At 39.3% G+C, this 27,584-nt stretch overlaps 3 protein-coding genes across 5 annotated transcripts; 2 read left to right on the forward strand and 1 right to left on the reverse strand.

Annotated features, from left to right (window-relative positions):
• Positions 1-1,853: 1,853 nt before the first annotated feature.
• tfdp1a (transcription factor Dp-1, a) lies at positions 1,854-10,921 on the reverse strand. 2 transcript variants are annotated; one of them, XM_034886327.1, is made up of 13 exons: positions 10,745-10,921; positions 9,527-9,591; positions 8,668-8,753; positions 8,390-8,456; positions 7,773-7,894; positions 6,935-7,056; positions 6,563-6,728; positions 6,272-6,418; positions 6,095-6,163; positions 5,199-5,350; positions 4,104-4,270; positions 3,158-3,236; positions 1,854-3,029 (listed from the first exon to the last, which is right to left on the reverse strand). In XM_034886327.1, exons 3-13 carry the CDS (start codon positions 8,677-8,679, stop codon positions 2,891-2,893), a joined length of 1,242 nt encoding a protein of 413 aa, XP_034742218.1. In that variant the 5' UTR covers positions 8,680-8,753; positions 9,527-9,591; positions 10,745-10,921; the 3' UTR covers positions 1,854-2,890. The 2 variants fall into 2 exon arrangements, with proteins under 2 accessions (XP_034742218.1, XP_034742219.1); XM_034886328.1 differs by lacking the exon at positions 9,527-9,591 and having other exon boundaries at positions 10,745-10,890.
• Positions 10,922-14,952: 4,031 nt separating this feature from the next.
• On the forward strand, positions 14,953-21,468 carry LOC117953380 (DCN1-like protein 1). Its single transcript, XM_034886348.1, has 6 exons — positions 14,953-15,493; positions 15,642-15,810; positions 16,145-16,275; positions 16,371-16,453; positions 20,337-20,433; positions 20,556-21,468. The coding sequence occupies exons 1-6, from the start codon at positions 15,160-15,162 to the stop codon at positions 20,633-20,635; spliced, it is 894 nt and encodes a 297-aa protein (XP_034742239.1). The 5' UTR covers positions 14,953-15,159; the 3' UTR covers positions 20,636-21,468.
• A 1,672-nt stretch (positions 21,469-23,140) lies between these two features.
• LOC117953377 (growth hormone-regulated TBC protein 1-A-like) lies at positions 23,141-27,397 on the forward strand. 2 transcript variants are annotated; one of them, XM_034886340.1, is made up of 8 exons: positions 23,141-23,643; positions 24,136-24,284; positions 24,380-24,538; positions 24,882-25,006; positions 25,377-25,473; positions 26,155-26,327; positions 26,416-26,601; positions 27,111-27,397. In XM_034886340.1, the coding sequence occupies exons 1-8, from the start codon at positions 23,588-23,590 to the stop codon at positions 27,210-27,212; spliced, it is 1,047 nt and encodes a 348-aa protein (XP_034742231.1). In that variant the 5' UTR covers positions 23,141-23,587; the 3' UTR covers positions 27,213-27,397. The 2 variants fall into 2 exon arrangements, with proteins under 2 accessions (XP_034742231.1, XP_034742232.1); XM_034886341.1 differs by having other exon boundaries at positions 23,142-23,643; positions 24,139-24,284.
• Positions 27,398-27,584: the final 187 nt, after the last annotated feature.

Raw genomic sequence — 27,584 nt, forward strand, 5'->3', positions numbered from 1 at the left:
AGCAGTGGGACATTCATGCACAATAATTAAGCAGTTCCTGGATGTTTAAGGTCCAATGGCACAAAAATTTCACTTTGAGGTTTCTTTAACATTATTATGCGTTCCCCCAGCCTGCCTATGGTCCCCCAGGGGCTAGAAATGGCAATAGGTGTTAACCGAGCCCTGGGTATCCTGCTCTGCCTTTGAGAAAATGAAAGCTCAGATAGGCCGTTCTGAAATCTTGCCCCTTATGAGGTCATAAGGGGCAAGATTACCTCCCCATCCTCTGCTTTGGCCAGCCAGAGAATTTGGCCCACCATTGAGAGACAACATAGCTTTGAACAAGCAAAGTGACAGTTGGTCAAAACCACACCCCCAGCCGCTATCTTGCCCCCTCCTCTCTCCTCCTCAAAAGCTACAGTCTCAGAAATGGCATACACTAAGAAAAGATCATTGTGGGACTGGATCTAGTGGCTGTAATTCTGCACTACGGCTGAATTTCGGGAAAGAGACTTCAGAGAGGGTATTGGGGACCATTAAGGTCTATATAGAAGCATCCAAAGACCACCATGTCATGAGACTTAAAAGCAAAGCTCACTTTTAGAGAAGTAATGTTTTCTGTTAACTTGGAAACCTGTATATAAATTACATTGACTTTTTTTCCCCAGATGGTGTTTATGTTAATAAAATACATTACATTAAGTCCTTAAATAAATTACTAAAAGGAAAGATTCAAAACGTCCAATCTCTCAGTACTGTACACCGAACGGAGTATTGGTTGTTGTAATTGTTGCCCCTGTCCATATTGGCAAGTGGCCACAAAGAGATCCCGTCAAACAATTCAATGTTAGTAGAGCTTGGCTAGTATGAGACTTTGACAGTTAAACCAAGTAGTCTTTATAAAACCAAATTACAAGAAAAGCATTAGAAAGCTTGTACTAAAAGACTAACTTTGGAGGTTACCCTCTTTCTTTGACTTAAAACCATGAAGCCTCATTCTAGCTTCAGATGAACTTCAAATGTAATTTTACACATAACTGAATGTGTTTTGTCCCCTCAATCCCTTACACTGAAATCTGTCTTGGAAGAGAATTTTATGCAGCCAGTATTAATAGGAGGAATAACGATGCAACCAATAATTCTTTCAATGTAAATGTGGGCATGTCTGTTTTAGATGAAAACACATGAATCTTTCATTCATAATGTCTAAGAGATCTTAAGACAGCAAAAGGTGCTCAAACGTCATGCACAGACATTTTGCTAAGTTACTGAGCAAAACGCCTAAATTATCCAGTGCCTGCAGCATGTGCTACATTTTGGCCCTTATCGGTTCTCAATGTCAAAAACATTTGGGCACCTCAAAAAAAGGGCCAGCCTTATAAATCAGCATATGTTCTTGTAAGTTTGCCCGTATATTGAAATCAAAAGCAGATAGATGTGAAACTTCAATAGCATAAGTAAGTAAAGGAGCATATTATCAATTGTTCTCACCTCATACAGTAGCCATCCTCTATCCCCTGCATGTTTCCTGTGGCTGACAAGAAGACACCTCCCCAAACACTTAAGACTGGGAACCAGTCTTCCAACCATTGGCACTTTTTGAAAGAATCACGAGTTTCAATCAGCTGAGGGTCTCAAAAATGTGAATATTTGTGAATAGTCCTTTAAAAGATTAAATGTGTGCGGAATACAGCAGTTATGGGTCTTTTTTTCCTTTTTTAAAGCCTAGGAACTTAACATGCAAAATTAAAGAACATCTTGTGTTCAGTGCTGAATGATTTTTGCCTAATTTGAAACAAACTAGAATTATCCAATGCACCCTGACAAACATTGCCTCGTTTCTGTATAAAATCCACATAAATTATACAAAATTATTAAAACAATCTATATTTAATTTGCAAACTTATATTAGATTACAGAAAAAGGGTTTTTGAAGAATCAGTACGTGTTGCTAAGTTTTAAAAGGGAGATCTTTGAAGGGATACATAAAGACCTATGCAACCACACATCGTTTTACATCAATAATTTTTCAAAGTCTATCTTTATCACTGGCCTCTAAAGGATACTATAAGCTACAATCGTCAGAAATGTATATAAGCAATTCACTAACAAAGCTTGTTTACCCATCAAGAGCCCAGGGTATAAAAAGTCTTTACCTTGCTGGTGCCATTATTTTGTAACCAATACCAAGGCTTTGACAGGGCGGGGATGGAGAATTCCTTAACTCCAGAATACAAAAAACTAGCAAACAAGATCAGGAAAGCAGCTGCCTACAGAACATAAGGAAGCCAGCCCAACACAATGGAGGATAAGAAACTATTTCAAATTATTGCCCAGAACACAAAACAAAAAGTATCAACACATCTGATGGAGCTCCATCCTGGGATGCCATGGCAACTGTATCAGGCCATTCACAATTCATGGTGTTGCACTAACACAGCATGTTAAAGCAGACACTTTGGCCATCTTGGAACATGTCATCATGTCTGCCAAATGTAACTGCAAAAAAATAGGAATAACTATTCAAACAAGTACATTATACATTCTCCAACAGCAGTAGGTTTTACAGAGGGTTTTTTTTCTTCTTTTTTTAGTGGGATGGCTTATTGAGAAGTGGAATAAACATACAAAGACTTCAGCATTGTGGCCAGTCCACAGACTTCAGTTCCCTTGACGACACCTCCCCAGAGCTGTGGTGCAGGTGCACGTGATTCAGGAGCAGAAAAAGATGGGTACAACGTACACCTCTGTTCTTTCAATATTCATCTACACCCCTGAGAAAGCCAGACACAAATACAGGCATGGGAAACAGGGGAAGAGGTTGAAGAAGCACACACAAAAGGGGACTAAATTCCCACGGTGAAGGTGGTTTGAAGGACTGTGCTTGTTGGAGTGGCAAGGTGTAGACAGGTTAGTCTTCGTCATCGTTCTCATCATACTCATCCTCGTCGTCATCATCCCCCATATAAGACACTGGAGTCTCCACACGAGACCCGCTGTAGTGAGAGTCATTCGAGCTGGAGGCCATGGTGCCGTCAGTGCAGCCATCACTACAAGGAGAGGAGGAGTGGATTTTATCATTTGTTAAAACAAGTTAACGTTGAAAAAGGTGAAAGAACATGGGCATGAGTATAGCATCTGCAACCTGTCTAGTTTATTTACAAGTAAGAATTTGCACCTGCTTGCAGGGTAACGGGCTCCATTTGCTGAGGACCCTCCAGTGATGTAGACGTTACTGATGGGACCCTTTGCCATCTCTGAAAAAATAAAAAAAATACTACATCAACATAAAGAAACTCTACTCTGCTTGCATTGTATGGTGCCAAAATCGGGCCAGGGGCGTAAAGTGTGTGTGTGTGTGGGGGGGGGGGGGGGGGGGGGGGGGGGGGGGGGGGGGGGGGGGGGGCATTCCCTACTTCCTACCCCTATACTTTCAGCGCCCTTGTTTGGACCACATACACATTTTCAAACTTGGCTTTCATTTGTATCTCAACTTTACACCTGTAAAGTTTTATGATTGCATCTTGCAAGGCCACAGACATATAAACTGCTGGCAAAGAACTAAAAACCGCCTCTGTGGTACTTCCCGCTACAGTAGGTGTCTACAGAGACTACAATAATAATAATAATAATAATCTTCTCCTCCACCGACATTCATCCACTGCAGAAAAGAAAACTAAACTTCCTGACACCGCCACCATGCCATCACTATTTTTGCAAATCTCAGTGGCATATCAAGGCTCAATTAAGTAAATCTGAACAGGCAGAGCATTCCTTTAACATTGACAGAAGAAAAAAGAAAGAAAGAAATACTACATTTGTATTTAATAACGTGCCAACCAAAAATCAGCACATCAAACATCTCTTGCAAACCTGAACTGGACACCTTTATTGTTATCAAAAGAAAAAAAGCATTTTAGGAGTTTGTAAAAAAAAATAATAATAATAACAGCGTTGTGTAGATGCATGTAGACGGAACAGATTGAAATATCGCTTTCTTCATGTTTATGGTTGTTAAGCTGATGAGAGACAATGGGCTGACACTGCTACTCCAAATATCAGTGGTTTACGGGCAGCCGGCTGCTGGTGTACTCACATCTCCGGAAGGAGCATGTGGCACTGACCTATAACGTATGGCTCCAGAGCTTTGGGCACCAGGCTCCGTGCAACCTTGAGATCCTCTGGAGAACACTTTCCCACCTCCAAACCACAGGCCATGCCCATACGTTTCAGCACCTCAATGTCATCATGGATCTCAAACATGCTGTCGAAATTGAACAAATACTCAAACCTGCAGATGAGAAAGAACAGGAGACATGAGAAATAGGGTGAATTATCCATTTCTATTAAAACAAGAAAATAACGGCTAGAGACTAAACGGAAAAGAAACCTCACAAATGTATTGAAATCACACAAAACAATAATAGCCAAGACCATTGGCTTTTGAAAAAAGTGTTGATGTCTAGATGTTGGCAATCAAGGGAAACAGAAATAAACTCTGAAACTAAGAAAAATATAAAACTATTTAGGTTTTTTCCCCATAAAGTCCATACGCTTTTATCTAAAAGGTTAGTTGTGTCATCTTTAATGTATTATCTGTCTGCTACTTGACATCATTAAGCCAAATTACTAATTTTATCCTCTAGGCTTTTTTATACCGTCTCCGCCAGGGCTCTGTATTCTTCCAACACACACAGTATATAAACCGTATATATTCCGGACTATAAATCACTTCCTTTTTTCCTAGTTTAGATGGTCCTGCAACTTACAGTCTTAATATTACAGTATTACAAATACACTGTAATTCCACAATGATTTAAAAAAGCTTCTGGATGGGCAACAATTGTTACATGGTCTTCTTAAAATGGTGGATTTCTCTGCTTCTAAAAAAAAAAAAATATATAGTAAATTAAGCCTCTACACTGTATTGTATTGATCTGGAGACATTAAACAAGACATCCAAAATGTGTATGAAACGACCAAGTCCAAAGGGTTTATTAACTACTAGGTTCTCCAGATTTTGTGGGTTACCCTGAAACAATCAAAGGCTATAAAAAGGCATTAGGGGTTACAATTTCCTCACATTTGGCTTCGTACAGGGGTGCAGAAAAAAAGTGTGGCTTCCTGGTTTTGTTTATTTCGCATGTAAACAGAAACGTACTAACTTTAGCTAATAATTTAACGAGCATGAGCAAATAAAGGCCAGCTGAATTGCTTACTTGTCGTTGGAGATGCTGCAGTCGATGACAGTTTTCTTGCTGGTGTTGACAATAATAAAGGGGAGGTGGATGATGGAGTTGGGAGGTGGAGGTCTGTTTGCCTGCTGCTCTGTCTGTCTGTTCCGTTGAACCAGGTTCTTAAAAGCTATTTGCTGAAAGAAATATTCAACATTTTGAAAACATTACCGCGACATTCTTCAGCTATGCTTTGGCTGGATTTGTACTCCTGTGTTGTTAGGACATCACCACTGTAAATGTCTCCAGCAAAGCAGCTGGTTTGTGCTTTAACACAGAATTTATCTCGCTCATTTGGGATGTACATTATCAAGCTGCATTGTGAATTTATTATATACCTTGTGTATCTACACACACACACACACACACACACACACACACACACACACACACACACAAAAATATATCTATCATTACAAAAGATAATCATGTTCAGTTTTGATTGACACCGTCAGAGAGGTATAAACTTAACTACACATTTCTTACTGTGTTAATAGTTTACAATGTTGCTGAAGTGGATTGCATTAAAGTAAGAGGTATATCTATATTTTTGTCCTCCCTATTTTTATACCTGAGGGGAGCAGAATATCTGCTCTCTGCAGATATTCTGCTCCCCTCAGGTATAAAAATAGGGAGGACAAAAATATGCAGCAGCTTAGTCATAAGTTCTACTATAAAAAGGTAGAACTTATGACTAAGCTGCTGCATTGGATTGCAGATGTACATAATGATATAGCCATTGAGTATACATTCTTGCACTCACAAACGCCATGAGGAGAAGGTGTGCATGAACAATCATCTTCAGCAGAACTGACATTGTACCAATGGAGGCTACATGTGAAGACCCCCTGATAAAGTGCAAACACTCAGTTCATTCCCACCTGCAGTATGAGCTCCTGAAGCTGTGATTGTTTCTGCTTAATCCTCTCCAGCCGCCTTTGTCTCTCCACCTGCAGTTGAAATAAAGGAAGAACGGTGAAGAATCATAACATGGGTCAAACAAGCAAGACATCGCTGATGCAAGCTATTGTGAGAACAGTCTTCACTGTGTGTTTTACCTCTAGGTTTTGGCATTCTTGCGCTGAGTTGGTGGGAAGGCCAATCCACTTGATTTCTTTCTTCTCTTTAGAGATAATGTTCATGGCCATAAGCACATTAAGTGCATCATAGACACGCCGCCGAATGTTCTTCTGGTCATACACATGCTAAAAAAAAAAAATGGAAAAACAAGATTCAAAATATGAACAAAAATGTATAAATTGTTAAAAAGATAAATTTAACAAAATCTAGCACTATACTATCTTAAAATAGTTCTGCCTAATTCAGAGAAAATGTCCTGCAGCACTCACTGCGTCATTGGGTGACATGTGGCTGTCTGCAGAGCTGAATTCTGCAACCAGTTCATCTGCCACTTCATTGTAGGTGGTTACTCCTTTCTTCTGCACCTTCTCACACACTTTCATTGAGAAATGCCTCAAGCCCTTCCCATTCTTTTCCCCTTTCTTACCACGCTTTCTGTGGATAGAACAGATCCCCCACAACACTCAATTTTCACAACAAACACTATTAGTAAGTCACACTTGTGCATTTTCATTTTTAATCCCTGATATAGCTTTAAAAAAAATCAACAACAAAAAAACTTTATTCAATCTCCACAGAGATCCACAATGATGTTCAAAGCTTACGCAAACTTGAGAACCTTTACTAAACTTAAGACTTACCCTGATGACCACGGAGAGGCATCTGATGGTTGACTCTGAGTGAGGAACTGGGAACTGGGTGTATGTGGACTGTTTACCAAAATGGTATTGGATACTGTAGGTCTCTGGGGTGTTCCTATTACCTAAAAAAAGGAAAGAGCAAAAGAAAATGTTATAGCAAGTCTTTTTGTTGATAAACTATGGGCTCAGCTTATACTATTAGAAAAGGTGCATATTATTAATAGAAATATTTACTCCTTTTCATTTAACTTGTGACTTAACAAATTACCTTTTAATTCACATTATGTTTCAAACACCTAGTTTATTTGGTTGTGTTGCAAAGATAGAAACTGTCAAATGCTTAACTAAAGTTGTAATGGTGAAATAGTACATATTTAGTATTTAAGACTTTTTATTGACTAAATGATAATTGAAAAACATTGCTAAAAATTTGCATCCTTAATAGTAATATGAGGCTTCATTCCCTCACTAAAGGTGATATCTAAGCTGAGTTATGTTATGTATACATTCCATGTATATAATGGGATGATGGGTGTAATCCTGCTGACTATAGAGTTGTTAAGCTTAGGATCAGCGGCTACACCTATCACCTACCCTCTGCCCAATCACCTCACAATGATAATGGAGGGGCTTAGACAACGGTAAGACACAGCAGAGGAAGCCAGCTAACAAATCTACAGCCAAATGCATCTGCTGGTCGCTGACAATTTAGAAAGCTAAAACGTGCTTATATATCTATTTAGAGGTTTGTAACTCTCATACAAATGTGGTCAAGATAGCACAAAAGTCAGACATCATAAGACCATATAGTATGGTAGTTGTGTGGAAAATCACTCACCATGTGGGGCACATGTTGCATGTGTGCAGCAATGTTCACATTGGATGGCCCAAGAGTTTTGGGTAGTAGCTGTTTGGCCACAGGGGCAGCTGTAGGCTGGACAGTAACCAAAGACAGGACACCTAATAGGAGACATGATAAGATTAGTAATGAGCAATGAGTTCTACTAATTTCTACTAATCTTGAAATTAGTAGAACTCTTGATTGATACACCATTGCCCCCCTATTGCCAAAATACAAGCAGATAGACCTGCACAAGAAGAAACATTGTTTCCTTTGTGAGACAGGCAACCAATTAAACTAGAATATATGTAACGTCCAACACTATTGTTGGACACATCCAGTTTAACAGATGTGTCCAACTCAGGATTAAATCACTGGTGTAAGCGCCCTTTTGCCAAACTCAGTGAAGACAAAGCTGAAGTAATTTGTTAAAACTACATATGGTTAGATAAGTAAGAAATTTAACTTGACGTTCACAACATTAAATGAACTTAAAACATTCCAAAATGATTTCTATTAGTAGTTGAAGTGAAATGTTGGCAAAAAGCTGCAATCATGACATGTAAATGTAAACAAATGTGCACTGTGCAAATGCAATTATTAGTAATGTATACCTTTGCTAGGGCTCAGATTCTGATCTATGAAAACCTTCAGCTCTCCGTTTGTTTCTATTAGACCAGCCTGTGAAGGACAAGAACTTAATACTCAAAAACCACAACATTAAAAGAATCAACATTAGTCCACAAAAATTGTACAAAAGAAGAAAGTTGGGTCATGCTGAATCTTTTAATTCATAGCCAATTAATAATACACCTACATATAACATCAGCAAGAGTGCCTACAAGACCAAAACCTAAAGTAAAAAGTACAAAACATATATATGATTACTTACATCTTTAGCCATGATCCCAAAGGACCGGAGGAGTTGAGCTTCAGGCTAAAAAGAAAATGTTCTTCTATTTGTCACTTCTCAGACCCCTGAGGACAGAAAGAATGCAAACTATTAAAAATGATAGTAAGCTTTCAGTTTTAACCAAACATCTATTTTTTTCGCATTTTACATCTTAAACTCAAATATTTCACTCTGTTTTGGTGTTTAATTGAACCAAAGTTATTTCTGAGGCCCATTTGCACTGCTTGCTGCCAGCACATTTTACAAAGCTACACCACTAACGTTAGCTCGAGTTACCGGGTATTCTTCTTACCAGGCACAATTGACATAACATGTATATATATCAGACCAATCTCGATTGTATGAGCCTTTCAGGCACATTTCTGTGAAATCCACATTAAACAACTCCTCGATGCTCACAACTTTTACTACGCTGTGTACAAGGCCTACTTCAGGTACCGAGCACGTCCGGAGGAGAGGCATCGTCGAACTTCTGCGACAGGTCACGCAAACATGATAACCTAATCACTCCAGCCCAAAACTACTACTGTGACTTAAGTGATAGCACACTATGGTTACAGATATTACTGTTGCATGCAATAGTAACACAATTCACCCTATACCACGAAAGCAATGAACAATCTTTTGTTGAGTGCAGCTAGCTAACTGTTACTGCTAGCTCGCTGGCCCTAGCTAGCTATTAGCTTATGCACGTTTTGAAAGGATTCCCATTCAGTTTAGCGATTGTTTGGTTCCGTGCTGCGAATTGAAGACAAAGTTAAGTATGGGTTAACATTTAAGACATGTGTGTCCATTTCGCACGACGAATGAAGTTAATAAACTGATTCTGTGCACTTACGAGTGCACGGTTCTTCGACGGCTGTTGTTGGCATTTAAGAATGGAGGAAGAGGAGGTCTAAATCCCTACAAAACAGGAAACATAATAAGCAATGTCAAAGTACTTTTCGATAATTATACAGTAAATTTCACGGGGGGGGGGAAATATGTATTAGTTTTGGGTGTTTAACTCTTGATTTTATTTTTTTCCTCAACTTTCTATGTTTTGCCGTTATAATGCCAGGATGTGCCTGTTTAGTTGCGTAGTGAAGCTGTGTTAAAAAGTGATGGTTTCAATTGAAGAAAGACGAACTACTGAAAAAGTCAACAGTTAAAGTTAACCATGAAACAGAAACAAGACGTGTTTAATTCAGAATGTAGCACTGTAATGGTACATTTCAACTCAAACCCAAAAATTTCGCCATACACTTCTGATATATCCGTTACGCTCTGGTGATTACTAGCTATATTAATGATGTCTATTGTGGTTTATTGACAATAATGGGTCTCTTGCTGTCAGATGCCTGTCAGCAACAAACAGTTTGTCCCGAAGTTCCATTCAAATACACTTAAATATCTCCTATTATAAATGCAACAAACTACTTAGCTTAGTAACTAGCCTTATTATTGGGTTTTGAATAAAATATCGACCTTACGATTGATAACCTTCGCTATATTAACGTTACTAGTGTGATTTGTTCAACCGTTAAACATGCATTCTAAACTTTGTTTTCATGTTGTTTCAGGACACCAACGTTCGTATAAAAACGTTCCGTTCCATAACAGAATAGCTGAGTATGTTAATGTGACCAATTTAATCACAATCACCGCGAACCGTTAACGTTATCGTTTGCAACGTTCGGTAAATTTGCAGCTTGACAGAGGATACGTTAGGGTAAACGCACAAAGTACACCATAGACTAGCTAATATTTTGCTAATTAGCAATGCCTAACGTTGCTGAGTATTTTAGCAACAAGCTAACTTGCAATTACGGTTGAAAAGCCAGGACCACCAGTCGCTTTGTTAGCCAACTGGCAATCCACTAGCTAATAGCTAGCGAGCGAGCTAATCCACAGCTGTCATCGACAACACTGCAATTTTACTATGTTAGCTTTGTGTCTGTTGGTAGAATATTTCAAATATTCAAAAACAATAGCTAACTGGTAAAAACAGTCATTTAACATCAATAAACTTCTTCTGCGTCAGCTGGGTAGCCACAATTCCATACATATGGCTTACCGGTGCACTTCACAAGTTAGCAACTTGTTTGTTAGCTTTTTCTATCCACTCTCTGCTAGCCTTGCTATAGCAGCGCGTCTCACAATCTGATCTTGGCGGTGTCTCGCTTCAGCGTTGTCTGATTGGACAGCATCGATGAGACGACAGCAAAGCAGTTCATGCCCACAACCTGCATCTCTTGGGAAGGGTGGGTACCCATCAGTTTCAAATATACATATACCGCCATCTGCTGTACAGGAGTATGAAGATACATTTGACCAAAGATTCTCTATAGGCTCTAAACCGAGCTGTTGCTTGTACTGAAGAACTACCTTCTCAACTTGTGGCATGGCAAAACTCAAAAACCCAGATTTGCAATCAAGATAAAGGTTAATGTCTGCAGGCTACCTGCAGCCAACAACCAAAAAGCCACCCATTTATCTGCCTTTGAAGACTCAAAAAGTATGGCCTCTGTATTGTTTCTGGGAACATTGGGGTTCATTTCAGGAGGAGTTTTAAATCTACAATTGCAAATGGTGGGGTTTAGTACTTTTAACACTCACATTTAACTCAACAGGAAGAAGAAGAAAAAAAAGGCTTTGAAGGCTTTGAAAGAAGGCTTTGAAACAGCTATAAACCATCATGATAAACATAAAAAAAGCATATCTGATCATTTGAATGAATAGATAAATAGGGTAAATAAAATTGAGTCAACAGCATTTATGGTTAAGGTTAAAGATACACTGCCATACGTATTTCATTACTTTGTGGTAATGTCTGAAGTTCTACCATGGACTCTAACATTTCTTGTGAAAAAAATGCCTTTGTTTCTTTGTTTCAAGCCATTCTAGTTTGGTATAAAAAGCCTACAGGAAGATTCTCATTTTTGCCAGTTATCATTAATATTAAACATGCTGAGCTGCTTTACTCTGATTGCAAGCCAATGAGAGCCTGGCTTTCAATGTCTTTTACGCAGCACAACTGGGCAAGCTAATGAATATAATCGAGGTCAGGCAATATGACGTCAGACTGACCAGCTTTTGTAATTGGCCTGATTTCTCCACTTATTAGTTTTTTCAGTGGCTAAAGCTGACTGAGGAGGTAGCAGTTCATTTTCACATTCACAACATAACACCACATAGACCTAACTTTTTTTTTATGGAAATAAAAACGGTTTTGTGTGGCAGGGCACCTTTAACATGGTCTGACGGGTCAAAGTTAAAAATATATAAATGAAGGGCTGTCCTCAATATCCTCGATCTGTATATTCCCTTCTTTACTAGCATTTTCAAATCTTAGGATATTTACAACTTACAAATACACTGAATTGCCAGTTTAAACTAACGCAGTCTTATAGGCTACAACAACCTTAAAATAAATCTTACCTTCATGAAGGTTATTTTGTTGTGGTGCTGTTGAACTTTATTACATTACACAGAGAAGTGTTGGTATTATTAACCAATCCCTTACTGATATAAGTGGGTTTAACATATTGTGAACACCTCTAAATCTATTGCAATACAGTTTAACAACACCAAAACAACATCCTCCAAAAATGACTATAAAGTTTAATCAACACCTCTCTAAAACAGTTTGAACAAAAACTTATTGATTCAACTTTATGGTAATTATGTAGGATATATTGTGTGGGGATGTCAAATTTATTAGGTTATACAGAGTGGGTGTTGCTACTATTTGAGTGTATAGACTTAATATTAGAAACACATCTTGGTATAGAAAGCTCCTATGAATGACAGGAGTTATCAATGATTATCAATCATTTATTTATTACTTAATACTGGTCACTTGTATGCTGCATCCTGTGAGTGAACTAGTCTGAAGTGAGTCTACTTAAACCAGGCTGCCATTTCATTTAAAAAAGGAAGGCTGACATATACAGATACTCTATCAGATATATCCTTCACACATGGGTGTATAACATTTTCATGAGATAAAACTCAGTTGAGCCCAAGTCTGCCCAACAGACCACTGGTATTTTATCTTATAAATTAAGCCCCTGTGGGGGTTTTCATGTTTGAAAAAATGAGCAGCGGGGATCCCAATAATCCCCTGTCCCTCTTTGTGTGAAGTTTAGACTTGTTCTGCGTCTGATTACTGCCTCACTCTAGATTTACTGGCATATGCTCTGTCAAAGCAGAAAAAACGGTCCCAAAACTAGATTTGACAATGGGCACACTTCAAGACAGGGCCTCCAGATTACTAAACGGAGTATAGGTCCATATTCAGGCCTTCATGTCAGTGGATGTTGTGCATCTAAACACAAAATTGCCTACTAAATGAGCACAATTCTGTTGACACAGAGAAAGCCTAAAGCATTGGAGGCCCTGGAATACACACAATGCCGTTGTGTTAAGTTGTTTGTCAACTCAATTCAACTTTTTGATGACATCTATCTCTTTTTCCTTTGCACTTTTCATAAGTTGCTTTGTACACAGCTATGTCAACTGTTCACTGTATGTTGGATTATTTGGACACTGTGATGTGCAGTAGAGAAGGGACTTCCTACTACAGATTCAGTTTTTTATAGCGTTTGTCGTGTTGTTTGAGATAATGTGTGTAGATGTGGGTAGTCAGAGCGTTTCTTGGAGAAGGGGGTGAAGGGTGGGGCCATAGAACAGTTTTTATGTTTTGGTGTTTTGAGCAGTTTTCCTGTGGTGTACATGGTTTAGGCATTGTAACTTATTCACTTTATTTTTCTCTCGCCAAACCACACGTACAACCATTCATTTTCGAAAACTAATTCCAAAACATGCAAATATCAGCAGAGCAGTTATTGCAAACATCATCTTTCTACTGAAACCTACAATAGCTACTGGACTACTTCCGCGCATGCGCAGAATGAGCGACAATCGGGCTACCAAACTGGTCAAACAGCGGGTGTAAAGATGGTAGGTAACCAAAATAAACACAAACCCGGGCATTGGCTTTGGTGCCATTAAAGCTTACACTGAATACAATTGTATTATTAATGTACATGCCGTGTCGCGTTTTGGCAAGCCTACAACGATTAGTTACTTGTGTTCGCTACTAGTACAGGGAAGGTCAGTTGATATTTTGAGAGCAGCTAGCTAGCTAGACCCTTTTTGGCAGTCTGGTTACTTACTGGGATCAGGTCAGTCGTTAGACCTCAAAGACAGACACACACAGGATCGTTTAGGTTAAATCCCGAATATCCATAACCATACTGACAGACTGTTCCCATGATACTACCCCCCCTCGTTATGTCAGTGATACATTTTGGCTAACTTCGCTAACGTTAGCCAGTATAAGTTACTAACCTAGCTGGTGTAATGTGACGGTAGACAATGCTAACCCAACGTTACCCATCTGGTCGTACAACAATCCGTGGAGTCTGGATGGTAGCCAGTAGCTTTACAAACGTTTGACTTCATGTGGTTGTTATGACCAGAAATCGGTAACGATTGGCGGAGTCATAGGCAGCATGGTGAACTCAGAGTTTGACTCCGGTTTCAGGAAATGCTCATCGGTAAATCCCACTTGTGTTCAGGTAGTGCAGCTATTGTGAGGAGGTGGCGTGGTGATTTTTCCATAGAGATGGGGGATATTTCTGGATTGTATGGAATAGGGCCGGACGATACAATTATTTCCATTATCAATGACTCTACAGTATATTTGTCCTATGTCTTCATCAAATTGATTGTTTTGTCCAGTCAACAGTCCAAAACTCATTTACAATCAGAGAAGACGAAAAAAGAAGTCATAACATTTGAGCAGCTAACCACTTGTTTTAGCTTTTTTTTTTATCAAACAACTTTTATGATTGTTGTAATATTTGTTGTGAATTGATTTAAGTCGATCAACTAACTAATTAATCAACTAAGCATATTATCTGTATAGTGTTCATAAACCAGATATTGTCTGGAATAAGGTTAAATTTAGTATAAAATAAACTAAAAGAAAATGTTGATAGTGGTCTCTAATGGCTGCAATACAATTTAATGATAAAATGTTCAAGCAGAATGAAATGCACACTCATTGCCTCTTGATGTTGCACTGAAAAACCATACAATATAAAAGTGCAAATTTAAAATAGTTTCAGAATATCTGACAATATTATGACATTGTTTTTATATTGCCGTGTATTTCTGGCAGGGTGCTTCTGTTACACTCCAGACTTGTTGCACCTCTAGACCCGGCGATGGCATCCCATTTCCCTTCTCATGTTACATCTATGAATGTAGTTATATGAGGGGCCCTCCTGGGTACAGCATGTGCTCTTAGAATCCACAACATCTCCCTTCAGAAAAGCCCATGTTGCTTTTAGATAGGAAATTACCAGCACAGTTTTGGCTCACCACCAATAATGTGTGTGTGTCAGTGTGACAGACTAACCTTTGGAAATATGAGTGTTTCTGAGTGCCTCGCAGTCTTGACTGTTGCCTGAATGCCTGTAGATGTGTATCTCGCTGTGTGTTTTTGTCTGTGTTTTGGTCTGTGTTTGCGTGTTGTTGTCGGTGTTCCCTGGTCTGATTGCACCCGTGTCTGACAGTCCCTGTCCTGTGCTTACACAGCATAAGCTGAAGTCTTCACAGAGGGACAAGGTACGGCAGTTCATGTCCTTCACCCAGGCTGGGGAGAAGACAGCTGTGTACTGCCTCACACAAAATGACTGGAAACTAGAAGTTGCTACGGATAACTACTTTCAGAATCCAGATCTCTACTGCAAGGAATCCATGAAAACGTCAGTGGACCGGAAAAAGCTAGAGCAGCTCTACAATCGCTACAAAGGTAAGTGGGCAGTCTGTGTTTAACACTGTAACTCAAAATATTTACTTGGATAGAGCTGTTCCGAAAAGGACTATATTCTTTAAAAGTTAGAGACAATATTTCTTGTCAAAAAGTGTCAGTGTTACTGTTTTGCCTTTCCTTTTGATAGATCCCCAGGATGAGAATAAGATTGGTATTGATGGGATCCAGCAGTTTTGTGATGACCTCTCACTGGATCCAGCAAGCATTAGCGTGCTGGTCGTTGCGTGGAAGTTTCGTGCTGCCACTCAGTGCGAGTTCACCAAGAAAGAGTTTTTGGATGGAATGACAGAATTGGGGTGAGTGTTGACATCAACAGCATGGGACTTGCTCCAAAGTGGAACATAAACACTGTGCCCGAAGTATCTTCAGATGGCGGTTCTCTTAGTCCAGGGAAGGAAGGTTGTCTATATATAGACCCACTCAACCACAGCTTGGGTATTCTATGTCTTCTTGAAATGACTCGGTGAAAGAGCTGCAGTATTTTGACTTTAGAGTTTCATGTGTCAACGTTAACTTCTGCAGATTTGTCTTCAGCATCAAGAAGGTCATGTTACAACTGGTTGGAGTGTTTGTTTGTATTCAATTACACTGTGCTTGTTTATTTATTGCTTACATTGTCTATTTTTGTAGGTGTGACAGCCCAGAAAAACTGAAGGCCCTTTTGCCAAGATTAGAGCAGGAGCTCAAAGATAGTGGGAAGTTCAAGGATTTCTACCAGTTCACCTTTAACTTCGCCAAAAATCCCGGGCAGAAGGGTCTAGGTAGGAAAAGTGACAACAACAACAACAACTTCCTGAATGGGATCACTGAATTGCAAACTGTTGGTATCGAGTGTTTTTTTTGTGTCTGTGTGCAGACTTGGAGATGGCTGTAGCCTATTGGAACCTGGTTCTGTCGGGACGATTTAAGTTCCTCGATCTTTGGAACAAATTCCTTTTGGTGAGTCAAAATGAAAATAGGATTGGTATCAGCACCAACACGGATCCTTAGTAGATCAGCTATTGGCCTTGACTTGACCAACACACATTTTCTCTTTTCGTTTCTCTCATTGAGCTATGGCAGGCTGTTTTTATGTCCACAGTAATCGCTGGCTTCATGTTACTTTGCACAAAAACAATACCAATTTGTTTATGCACAGTCATGAATACAGAAATCAAAGTTGGGTTGGAAAAGAGGCAGATATGCAGTGTTTCCTTTAGGATTTTTTTTTTTTTTAGCTGTGGAGGCAGGTCTGTCCGAACAACAACACACCCCATCCCCACCCCCCAGCCAAGCCCTGCACTCCGCCGCAAAATGTCTGGCGTATGAAATGGAACTGACACCTCGCTACAACACAAACAAACATATTTATTCACCTCTTCACAAAAAATGAGGCATATTTTCAGATGCGATCGAACTGTTTTTTGTGGAACTGTAGGGCACTTAACATCTACAACAGGTCTACAAAATGTATTTGACAAGAAATTCTTCATAGGGAAACCAAAACCCACTACATGTATAGACTATTTCCAATTTATATTAAATTACACTGACTCACTTACCGTTTTAATTTTTCCAGATGTTTGATATCAGGACGATGAGCTGACAGAACTGACAAGTTGAACGTTGTCCAATTAGAACGGGCCCACCGCAGTGACGTTTTTGGTGGAGCTGTTTGTTTATGGTTGACTCAGAAGAAAGCGAACGTTTTGACAATAACTACATCAACACAACAGTATGTGAAGTTAAACTGGGCGGGCCCAATAACCTCTGAATAGCTCTACTTGTTGTTAAATTACAATGTGAGCGGCAGCCAATGGGGGTGTGCATTATGTCTGCAGGATAATTTAAAAGGCAACCTGTGTTATACATTATGTTTGCCCTACTTATGATACTGTGGCGGCAGAAATTTTGCCGTGGTGGGCCGCCACTACAAAATCAAAATAGAAGAAAGACTGGAGTTGAGTTGAGGTATCTGAATCAATAGGGCTGTGTACCAAACTTCGATACTTTTTATGCACCGACTAAATTTCCTCCATAGTATCAAAAATGCCTTGTTATTCAATATCAAATTTCAATACCTAAGGAGGTAATCTCAGCAGCGTCAGTGAGTTGATAAGCATTTAGCATGCTTGAACCAAGACCTAATAATGCTGAATGGATTGATTGTGATGGAATATCTACTGTTACACGTCAAGGAGGCATGCAGTAAAAAACACATCGGGGCTCATGTTAGTGTGACTGTGGTTTTATGAGAGGCTTGACTACAGTGGCCCAATCCCAAAGTCCGGACTCACAGACTTTGGTGCGCGTTCTCGCAAAATTCGTAAGGGCTTAGGATTGTCCTAATGTTGAATTGCAAAGGGCGTGAGGGTTTGAGCACACACTTACCGAGCCCTTTCCGTAAGTCTGCTTTGATGCAGAAAATTACCCACAGTAAAAACAGTGGCTACGTTTACCCAAAGGGGGTAAGCCTCTCCTCTCTTAGCGTAGCTCCCATGGCGCCATTTTAATGCTACGAAGCCATCACCTGCAGTTAGCATCCCATTGACTGACATTCATTTTGGCGCCATTTTGACAGCGAATAACTTTACATCTGAAGCGTTTCAAGACTCTATTTGTGCATTGTTTATTTCTAAAGAAACACGACATTGTATAAAAGACTCCATTACCTTGTAGCTCACGTTATGGCTCAGTTGCAGATGTCTTTGTAAAAATAGGTTAACAATGTGTCATAACCACGCGACTTGCTGTTGCATAGTCGACAAACCATCGTATTGCCAGGAGAAGCACACAGACAGTTTCGAATTACATCAGATGTTTAGGTTTAATTACTAACAATAACTAGCATGTTAGTTAGCGGGAATTAGCCTGCCTACGCACTCTGTCTGCGCTGATTGGGAATGATTGAGATTTCTCTCGGCACAGCTAGCAGAAGACTTTCAACTTTCAGACAGGTTGCACACGTCACAACTACGTCCTCAAGCTCAGGTGGAGGCTGCGCAGTAACGCCTAGCCATCACCGGAAAAGTGCTTCTATTTTCCATTACTGGTCTCTGTCCAGAGCAACGGGATCTGTTCCACTTCTTTAACTGTCATTTACCACGGAGACCATAGGGAAATCCAGAAATTACAAAGGTAAACAACTGCACAACACATGACCACGGAATGGACTTGTTGTCCAGCTTCTAAAACAGGAATTTGAAGGAAAAAAAATGAAATCAGCCAGCCGTCTCCTGTGCCTTGGCCGTGTGGAACGCAACAAAATTAAAATGAAAATTCCCAAACCAGCAAATGTCTGCAACATCTTTGTTAATAAACGTTGCCAAGGTAACGTGATCTCGTGAAGCGATGTCCCAATTCCATTTATACCTATCTGAGCCCATGTGACCTTACACACTCTCACTTAGCGCCTGAGATCAATTACCGTAATTCCTCAAATAAAAGTCGGGGCCTTTATTTACCTGAACTGCAGACGGTATCAGGCTTGTATTTGAAGCAGGCTTTTATTACATGCAGGCTTTTATGTTTAATTCTGTTTGATAAGTATAAACTGTTTTAAATCAAAAGCCATACCGTTCCAGTGGACAGATATCATTCATTTTTTAAGAAACATTTGCAGAAATATCACCCTACAACAACAGCCAGAAGGGCGAAAGAGCAATTTGGGTCCGAAATAATCAAACACCGTCTTTGTGTCAGTTTGAACCCGGTAAATGTACCCGGTATTTATTTCAAATACAGGTACTATGGTATTGTTGGTAGATTTCAATAAGAGTAGTACAATAAGTAGCTAGTTTTGTTTCTAGCTCCAGGCTAACTCTTTTCCTCCCACTTCCAGCTAGCTTGCTGTGTTTTGATTTCGATGGCTCATCCTTCTGTTTCTTCCAGTCTCGGATTCTCCTGGAGTCAATGTCGAAACGTCTTGCTGCTTTTCACCCGAGTTTTCCTCAGCATACTTTAAAACTCTTTTCGTTTTGTTGTTAAAAAGTAAGAGCCTGTCATTCTCTGCTAAATGAGACCTGTGTTACATCCAGTGTAGCTACTGCCATCTGTTGGCCCCTGTACGTTACTACACTCGACTGAGTAACACACACAGCCACGTTGTCTAAAATACATGATAAAAACAAAGTGTGGGAAAAAAGCATGAATGAAAGTTGAATCTGTTAAATTAAATTGGTAGAAATGTACATTACGATAAACTTGAATGCACATTACTAGTAATATTACTACGACTACCGGTCTTCATTTGAGGAATTATGGCAAGTCTGTGAGTCTTTAGTCCTTAGTCCTCAGGGCTCACTTTGGGGCTAGTGTTTGTGTCACATAGTAAAGTAAAGTAGCTAACACAATAAAATTGTAATGTAAAATATTGTAATTTGTTTTTGTTAAAATGGATTTTATAAAATTGATATTGAAATGGTATTGAAATCCCATACCAATGGGATTGGTACGGGCATTTTGTACAATACCCAGCCCTAAGACCAAATAAGACAAAGATGGATTGGTGCATCTATCATTTAAATCTATTTGGCCCATTGATGGGGATCTTGGCTAAGGCTATGATGGCTTCCATTACACCTCAATGACTTGGTTAAAGGGGGGGGGGGGGGGGGGGGGGGGGGGGGGGGGGGGGGGGGGGGGGGGGGGGGGGGGGGTCAGCGGTTGTTACCAAATAGTGTTCGGTTGAAATGTAACCCCCCAGAACACATGCTGGCCCACTGGTTAGTCAGTGATTTACACAATTTTTTTCTCCCAGTCTTGCTTATAAAAAGGTAGAACAAAATGAACACAAGCTGCGTGAAACCACACCAAAATGTTCACCAGCACTTGTCTATTACAGGAACACCATAAACGATCCATCCCAAAGGACACATGGAACCTTTTGTTGGACTTTGGTAACATGATTGCAGACGACATGTCAAACTATGATGAGGAAGGTGGGTTTTGGATGACAAAGTTCCTTCAGATTTAGCAATTATTTTCTTTGTAATTCTGTGAACGGGAGCTTTCTTATTGAAATCCCTGTGATAGTAATGCTATCTTGGTGTTTCTTTCTCAGGAGCATGGCCAGTCCTTATAGATGATTTTGTGGAATTCGCTCGACCAATTGTAACAGGATCAAAACGTAAAACTCTCTAAATCCAATCCCAACTCTGGATAGCCAGAACCTTGTTTCTGTTACAGTGACTTCATAGTTTTTAAGACTTGTTAAAAAAAATAAAATAAAAATAAGTGAAAATTGTAGACTTCAGAGAGAAAACAGAAGCACTTGAAACTGTCAGGAAACCACCTTTCAGGGAGCTAAGTGACAACTGTGAGAACAACAGGCCACATTTTTTTGTCCTCGTGAGACTGAGGCATTAAATGGACATTGCCGGATTCACTGTTGTCTCTCCTGTTGGATTCTCCGCATCCTGGACACCTCTCTGCTCTGCTCCAGGAGGAGCACTACCTGTCAGGTCACAGCCTTGTAAGCGGGGAAGGACGCAGCACTGAGAGGTGGTTCACTGGAGATGATGTACTCAAAAGGGACTGGACAGGAGAAAACTGTGTTTCAAGATTCTTCTAGTCAGCTTTGTGTTGTTATATGAAGCTCTGAGTGACTGTGCAAAGCTCCCCTGTCTTACTTCGGGACAGAGTGCTCACTACACCAGCACCAACAGAACTGTTGCAGTTTTAACTGTACATACTGTATCTACTGGGACAGTTTACAAAGAGAGCTATATGAACAATAATATAAATATGTCAAATTTATAAATGCAAAAGATGATTCTTTTATGTACAGTTTATGCTAACATCTCTAACGGGATGCCTCAATATCGTGGATGATATGCTGTTGGTCTGTTTGTTCGGTGGATCTGTCAAGTCATGGAATTGTGAGCTTCTCAATGAATGTTAAACACATTCTAAATCACCTTGGGCTGGTTTCACGAATATGTTTTCACTAAAGTAAAAGCAGTACTTTAATTTGATAACTGATATTGGTTGGTGGTTTTCATTGGTCAGGTTAATCTTAGTTGGGAGTGGGTGTTGACTCCTACACATGAGTTGTAGTCAGTCCACAGCCCCTTGATTTTGCTTGCAAAAGATCATGTCTTTCTAACTGTTGAGGAAAGAGTTTTGTTTTTATCCCTCTAAAGACAATGATAATAAAGTGACTGTTCAGCAGCATTTACGTGAAATGTAGTTCCAAGAATTACAGACCTTTAGGATTGCATGGAACATATCAGTATGTCATGGCAGTGCCACGTTCAGAAGGTAGGACACTAAAGAGGGCAACAGGAGGACAAAGTAAGCCTTAAGAATAAATATCTGTCTGTTCAATATTTCTATTTCTGTTCAAGCCCATCTGTTCAGTGTTACTGAAGGTAGTGACATTTAGAATATATTGTTAAAACATCATGTAAAGTAGCCTAAGTATATTGTTCATTTAAGAAAGATGAATAAAGCATGAGTTTATCCATAATCATACATGCAAAGTTCTTTTGTTGTTGAGTTAGATGGACATGTTATATCACTTACAGAACAGGACAGCTGTGTTTAACGAAGCAGTGCGATGACTGCCAGAGTGTAAAAGAGATTTGTAACCTGCTGATCTTAATGTGTTAAAGAAAGCTTTAATAGGACATCTTTAAGAATATTCCTTCATTTGGTTAATTGTTACAAATAAACAACCTTTAACAATATTTCTTTCAGTACTTAGGTAAATTGGCCAATTTGGTAATGGTGCTTTGGTCAGTAATGTTATTTCCCTGCTTGCAACTTTACAATGACGCAATAGAGGAACAGTATTGGATGATGATGAGTTGGTCAGGATGTCTGTAGTATTAAAAAGTTTACACATTTATTCCACATCCTACTCCATATTACAAGGCAGGTCAGGTGACTAAAATAATTTTTATGCCACTATGTATCTGTATGCTGTACCATCTTTCTAAAAAGATCACAACTACTAGCCTAAAATAAATGTAAATGTATATTTTGCAAAAATTATTTTAGGCGTTTCTGGAGGGAAGACACCATTCCTGGATCACATTATTCCCAGTTCAAATCCGACCGACAAGCTCTGTTTGTATAATAATATGTAACATAAACTATTGAATAAAGACATAAAAAAGGTTCAGAAATACTTAAAGCTCATTTTGAAACATTTGTTTTGTTTACTATTAAGAATGACCGAAAAAAAGAGAGAACTCTAGCTGTGTAAGCTACCATTTAAGGATAGGTTCTTTTATTTTTAAACTGGTCAGGTGCCCAAGGCCTGTAGTTCTAGTCTCACGTCCATTGGCAGCACCTTAGGAAGAGATCTTTCACTGGCCAGTATGAACAGGAGGACTAATCACAGCGAGCTAAACCTGTTTCAGTGTACATATGGGCCATTATTGTTGTTCTCCAAGACAAACATGAAAAATGTGGCCATATCATTTACAATAAGGGCATGTCCTCAATATCGTTTCCGGGAGTTTGGTAGATGAAACAATCTAAGAATTAGTTTATATTCTACAATTTGACTTTTTTTAAAGGGCAGCAATTAAACCCGCATTAACTGCTGGGGGCCACTGGGGGCAGCGGAAACATTGAAATTAAAATATTGACCATAGTCCCTTTAAACATTAAAATAAGACTAGTAAAAGGGATATTAAGATCATGTAGATGGGAAATTATACATTCAAACAGTCTAAACAATTTACTTTTTTTGGTAGTCAGTTTAAAATTTCTTAAGGAACATGGAAGTGGCAATTGGACTTTGGATTTCTAAAATCCTGTCTTCAATCCTGGAAATAATGTTTTAACATTTACAGGAGATGGGCATACCTTTATTTTGTTAAGAGTGATATGCAAAAAGGCAAAGCAGCCAATTGTATTGCATGCAAATAAAGCACATAGAGTGCATGTGATTGTTACCTGAGCGTTACATAGTCTAGCCCCTCCTCTCAGTGAAAACTGTGAGGTGTGTCATTGGAAACTCAGACCGCTTTGTTATTTACCTTGACAGCAGCTCTTTTCCAAGGAATAGAAATGAAATAGGCGCCTCTGTGTAGGTTGTTTACTGCCCCGCTGGACTACTTTACCTGCAGCAAATGAAATACAATGGAAATAAAAGGAAATGCTTCTCAACCTCTTCCATGTAACAATGACAGTGAACGGTGAGCTTTGTGTTGATGTGGTGTTCACTCTGACTGCATGACTTTCTTTTAGTTATGTTTGTTACATGTACTATATGTTCTTGACTACCAGCTACTTACATCAGCTTCTTTCCTTATCTACACATTGTAATTGTATGCAATTGCTTACTTGACAATTGTGTAAAGCTGGTATTAAAAGACAACTAGCTCAGTAAAATATCATAGCTAAGAGTGGTTTTGCGGTAAATACATGACATTTTCTGAGGTTATTTTGCTACTTGCTAACTCGTCCCACTTGAAAGTAATTTAAAACTAATTAATCATCTAGCTGGGGCATCTGATCTCTTCGCTACAGAAACCTTATCCTGTGCAGGCTTTTGTAGTGTCTGTCATCAGGGAATAGGTGCAAGAAGGGTGGGTAGGAAAGTAACCCCAGCGGTCAGTCGTTTCTTCAGTTCTTTGTGCATCGTCCTTCATTTGTACATGCTACTGTACTGTGTGGATTTACCCCAGCAGGATTGACCCCTATGGCTTTGAGAGACGTCATGATTTTGAATCCTACAAGGAGATGATGAATGAGTATGTAGTTGTCCTCAATAGAAGGTCAATGAGATGGTCCAAGCTCCTTCAAGAGAAACCACAGGTGGAGAAGAACTTGACAGGTACAAGTAACAAACACACATTGAAATACAAGTTTTGGTGTCTTATTGGGGCCTTCTGTGGTTATGTGACATAAATATAAAATCTGTCTTGGAAGTGAAAAGGTATGTGCGTAAAGGTGTGCCTAACGAGCACCGTGCCAGGATTTGGATGGCAGCCAGTGGTGGACAGGAACGACTAGAGAGAAACCCGGGTTATTACCAGTCTCTGCTGGCCAAGGAGCATGACACCAAGTTGAAGGAAACCATCCAAACAGGTGCTTTCAACCAAGATGTTTTCACATGTCAAATAAATGATGGCTGAATTCCATTTACCTGCTTCAGTTCTAGGGTCCTGGTACTGCTGGCTTACTGTCTCATTGTCATTGCTTTACTTAGACACTTGAATAGAACAGAGCCATTGGTAATGTTAATAGTGTCACCTTAGCTTTCCCTACTGTGACAATTCAAAATGTCTACAATGGAAAAAAGCCTCTTCCTGTCTCACCACCGCCCTACAATCGACTATTCCGCTTCAAAGAAACAAACATTCACACCTCAACGTGTATCAACACACAGGTCCGTATCACAGTATAATTCACGTTTTGTTATTTTTGCCAGACATGCATAGGACCTTTCCTGACAACATCCTCTTCCAGAGCAAAGCAGAACCGAGCCTGCAGAGGGCTTTATACAATGTGCTGCTTGCCTACGGACAACATAATAAGGAAGTTGGGTACTGTCAGGTAAATAAAACACTTCTCTTCACCATATTCATTTCATGACATGTGAAGTATTTCCCCCAAATTAAGCTTTTTGTGCAAAACTCACTTATTCCAGTTAGCTTCTTGTATACCAAACATAACTATTTAATTTAAATTCCAAGTCATGTTACGATGTATACTGAAGTCACACAGCTTTTGGCTAGACATCCAATCTCCTTGAACCAAACAAAGGAAGAGAAAATTAATGGGTTTATTAATTGTTAATTGACAGGTGTACAGATACATGTTTTTCCCAGACATGCCAGTATCAGTATCATCATATCATGTGTTAAATATGTCCAGCATAAATTCTGCGGTGTGTTTGGCTGTGTGCCGTCTCTGTTTGTGTCAGGGCATGAACTTTATTGCCGGCTACCTTATGATCGTCACCAAAGATGAAGAGAACTCCTTCTGGCTCATGGATGCATTATTGGGCAGAATGCTCCCAGGTAAAGTTTTTTTTAGTTAGCGCACACAGACAAACAATTAAGTTCCCTGCACACCCCCAGATGTGTTTTCAATGAGTCTGTCTGACTAGAGGTTGAAGATGGGCATGGCAACGAAACGGACCTTTTTCACAGCAGACATGTTTCATTCTAATTTATATTAGACTACATATTTTAAATGTCATAAAATAATTTACCTTTGCAATGAGAATAAAATATCAGAAAACTGTAAACAATACAACATGGCTCTTAAAGGAGAATTCCGGTTGATTTCAACACATAGCTCTGTTGTCTGTAAATTTCAAGTGCTGTCAGTAGAGAGAAAAAAAAAAACAATCAGTGCTGCCTACATCGTGTTATCCTCCTGCTAGAGTTAGCACCCGACAGGCTTCAACAGGGCAAGTTCAAAACATGTTTGTAGCCTCTAAACAGGCTCAAAGTGTCATTACAAGTGCCTACCCATGTGAAGTGATTCCTTCCAAGTGAACACAGTGAATGTGACTGCTGTAGATGTGAAAGAAATGCATGAAAGTTGTGCTAATTCACTTCACACAGGATAGGTATGCAAGATATGGCCCCTAAGGTCGTAAAAGACTGAAAAGTAGGCTTCAAAAGGGCAACCAACAAGTATCACAATTGCACTCAGATAGACAAGTGACCTAACCTACTTTCTGGATGTTATAGACTTTTACAGTCCAGCCATGATGGGTCTGAAGACTGACCAGGAGGTTCTCGGGGAGCTGGTGAAGGCTAAAGCTCCTGCAGTAGGACAGCTCATGGCCCAGTATCCTGGCATATGGACACTGGTGGTGTCACGCTGGTTTATCTGCCTCTACATTGACATACTCCCAATTGAGGTAAGCAAAAGTTGGGGTTGACAAATGAGGAATTCACAGTGATGTTAAAGCATTTTACAGACATAATTGTTGTTTCTTGTGATTGCAGACAGTTCTGCGGGTTTGGGATTGTCTTTTCTACGAGGGCTCCAAAGTTCTTTTCCGTGTTGCTCTGACTCTCATCACTCACCACCAGCCGGAGATCCTGCGAGCTCGCTCTTTGACAGATGTGTGCGAGTGCTTTAAACAAATTACCTGTGGAGCTTTTACTCTGGACTGCCACACCTTCATGCAGGTGCGTAAGGAGAGAAAGGACACGACACACTAGCTGTTGTTACAGAACAGTTTGAACAAAAGGTCACTCTGCATCAAGTACTTTAGGGCTTCATTCATTATCATTATCTATTTATCCACTGAATATTTTGTTGACTAATCTATTAATCCTAAAACATTTAAAATTCCAAATTTAAGTGGCTGAAATCAGCACATATCTGGCATTATAGCTTGAAAAATTACTTGAATGGTTAATCGATTATAAATCGATTAATATGTTGCAGATTAATTCTTTGTTGATCGTGTGTGTGTGTGTGTGTAAATACCATGTCTAATTTAAGTTTAAATTCATCCTTCATGTCCTGTTCCTGAGGAACAATTATTTTAAATATATGTGTATATATATATGTGTATATATATATATATATATATATATATATATATATATATATATATATATATATATATATATATATATATATATATATATAACCCTTAATCAATTTGGTGACGTTGTCTCTCTATTTACAGAAAATCTTCACAGAACCTGGGAGCCTGTCAATGGCAACTATTGATAAACTCAGAGAGAAATGCAGACAACGCATACTTGAGGAAGAATCTGGACGGAAATAAAATTAAAAATGAAATAGGATTCACCATTTATGCCCGTTTAAATGGATATCTAAAACAAACGGCTTTGATTCAGTGTAAAATAATGACACTGGAACGAAGAACTATTACCGAGTGGACTTCTAGTGGCTTTTTGTTTTGCTTCTGTTTTAAGTTTCTATGAAGGATCTAGATGTTTTAAAACCTTGTCCTTTGCAAATGGTCCCATGTTCTGCACAATATTTCTGCTGCTGTAGATACTTTAAGTGTGGGCCTCACAACTGATGCTTTGTAAAATCCTGTTTGCACTACACTTGAAGCAGTGTGGGACTGATGCAATTATTTGATGCAGTTATAGTGGAGAATGATACTTATTGAGAATGTGGTCTGCATTGC

The sequence above is a fragment of the Etheostoma cragini genome, chromosome 11 (assembly GCF_013103735.1).
Source record: "Etheostoma cragini isolate CJK2018 chromosome 11, CSU_Ecrag_1.0, whole genome shotgun sequence".
In the NCBI taxonomy this organism is placed as follows: Eukaryota; Metazoa; Chordata; class Actinopteri; order Perciformes; family Percidae; genus Etheostoma; species Etheostoma cragini.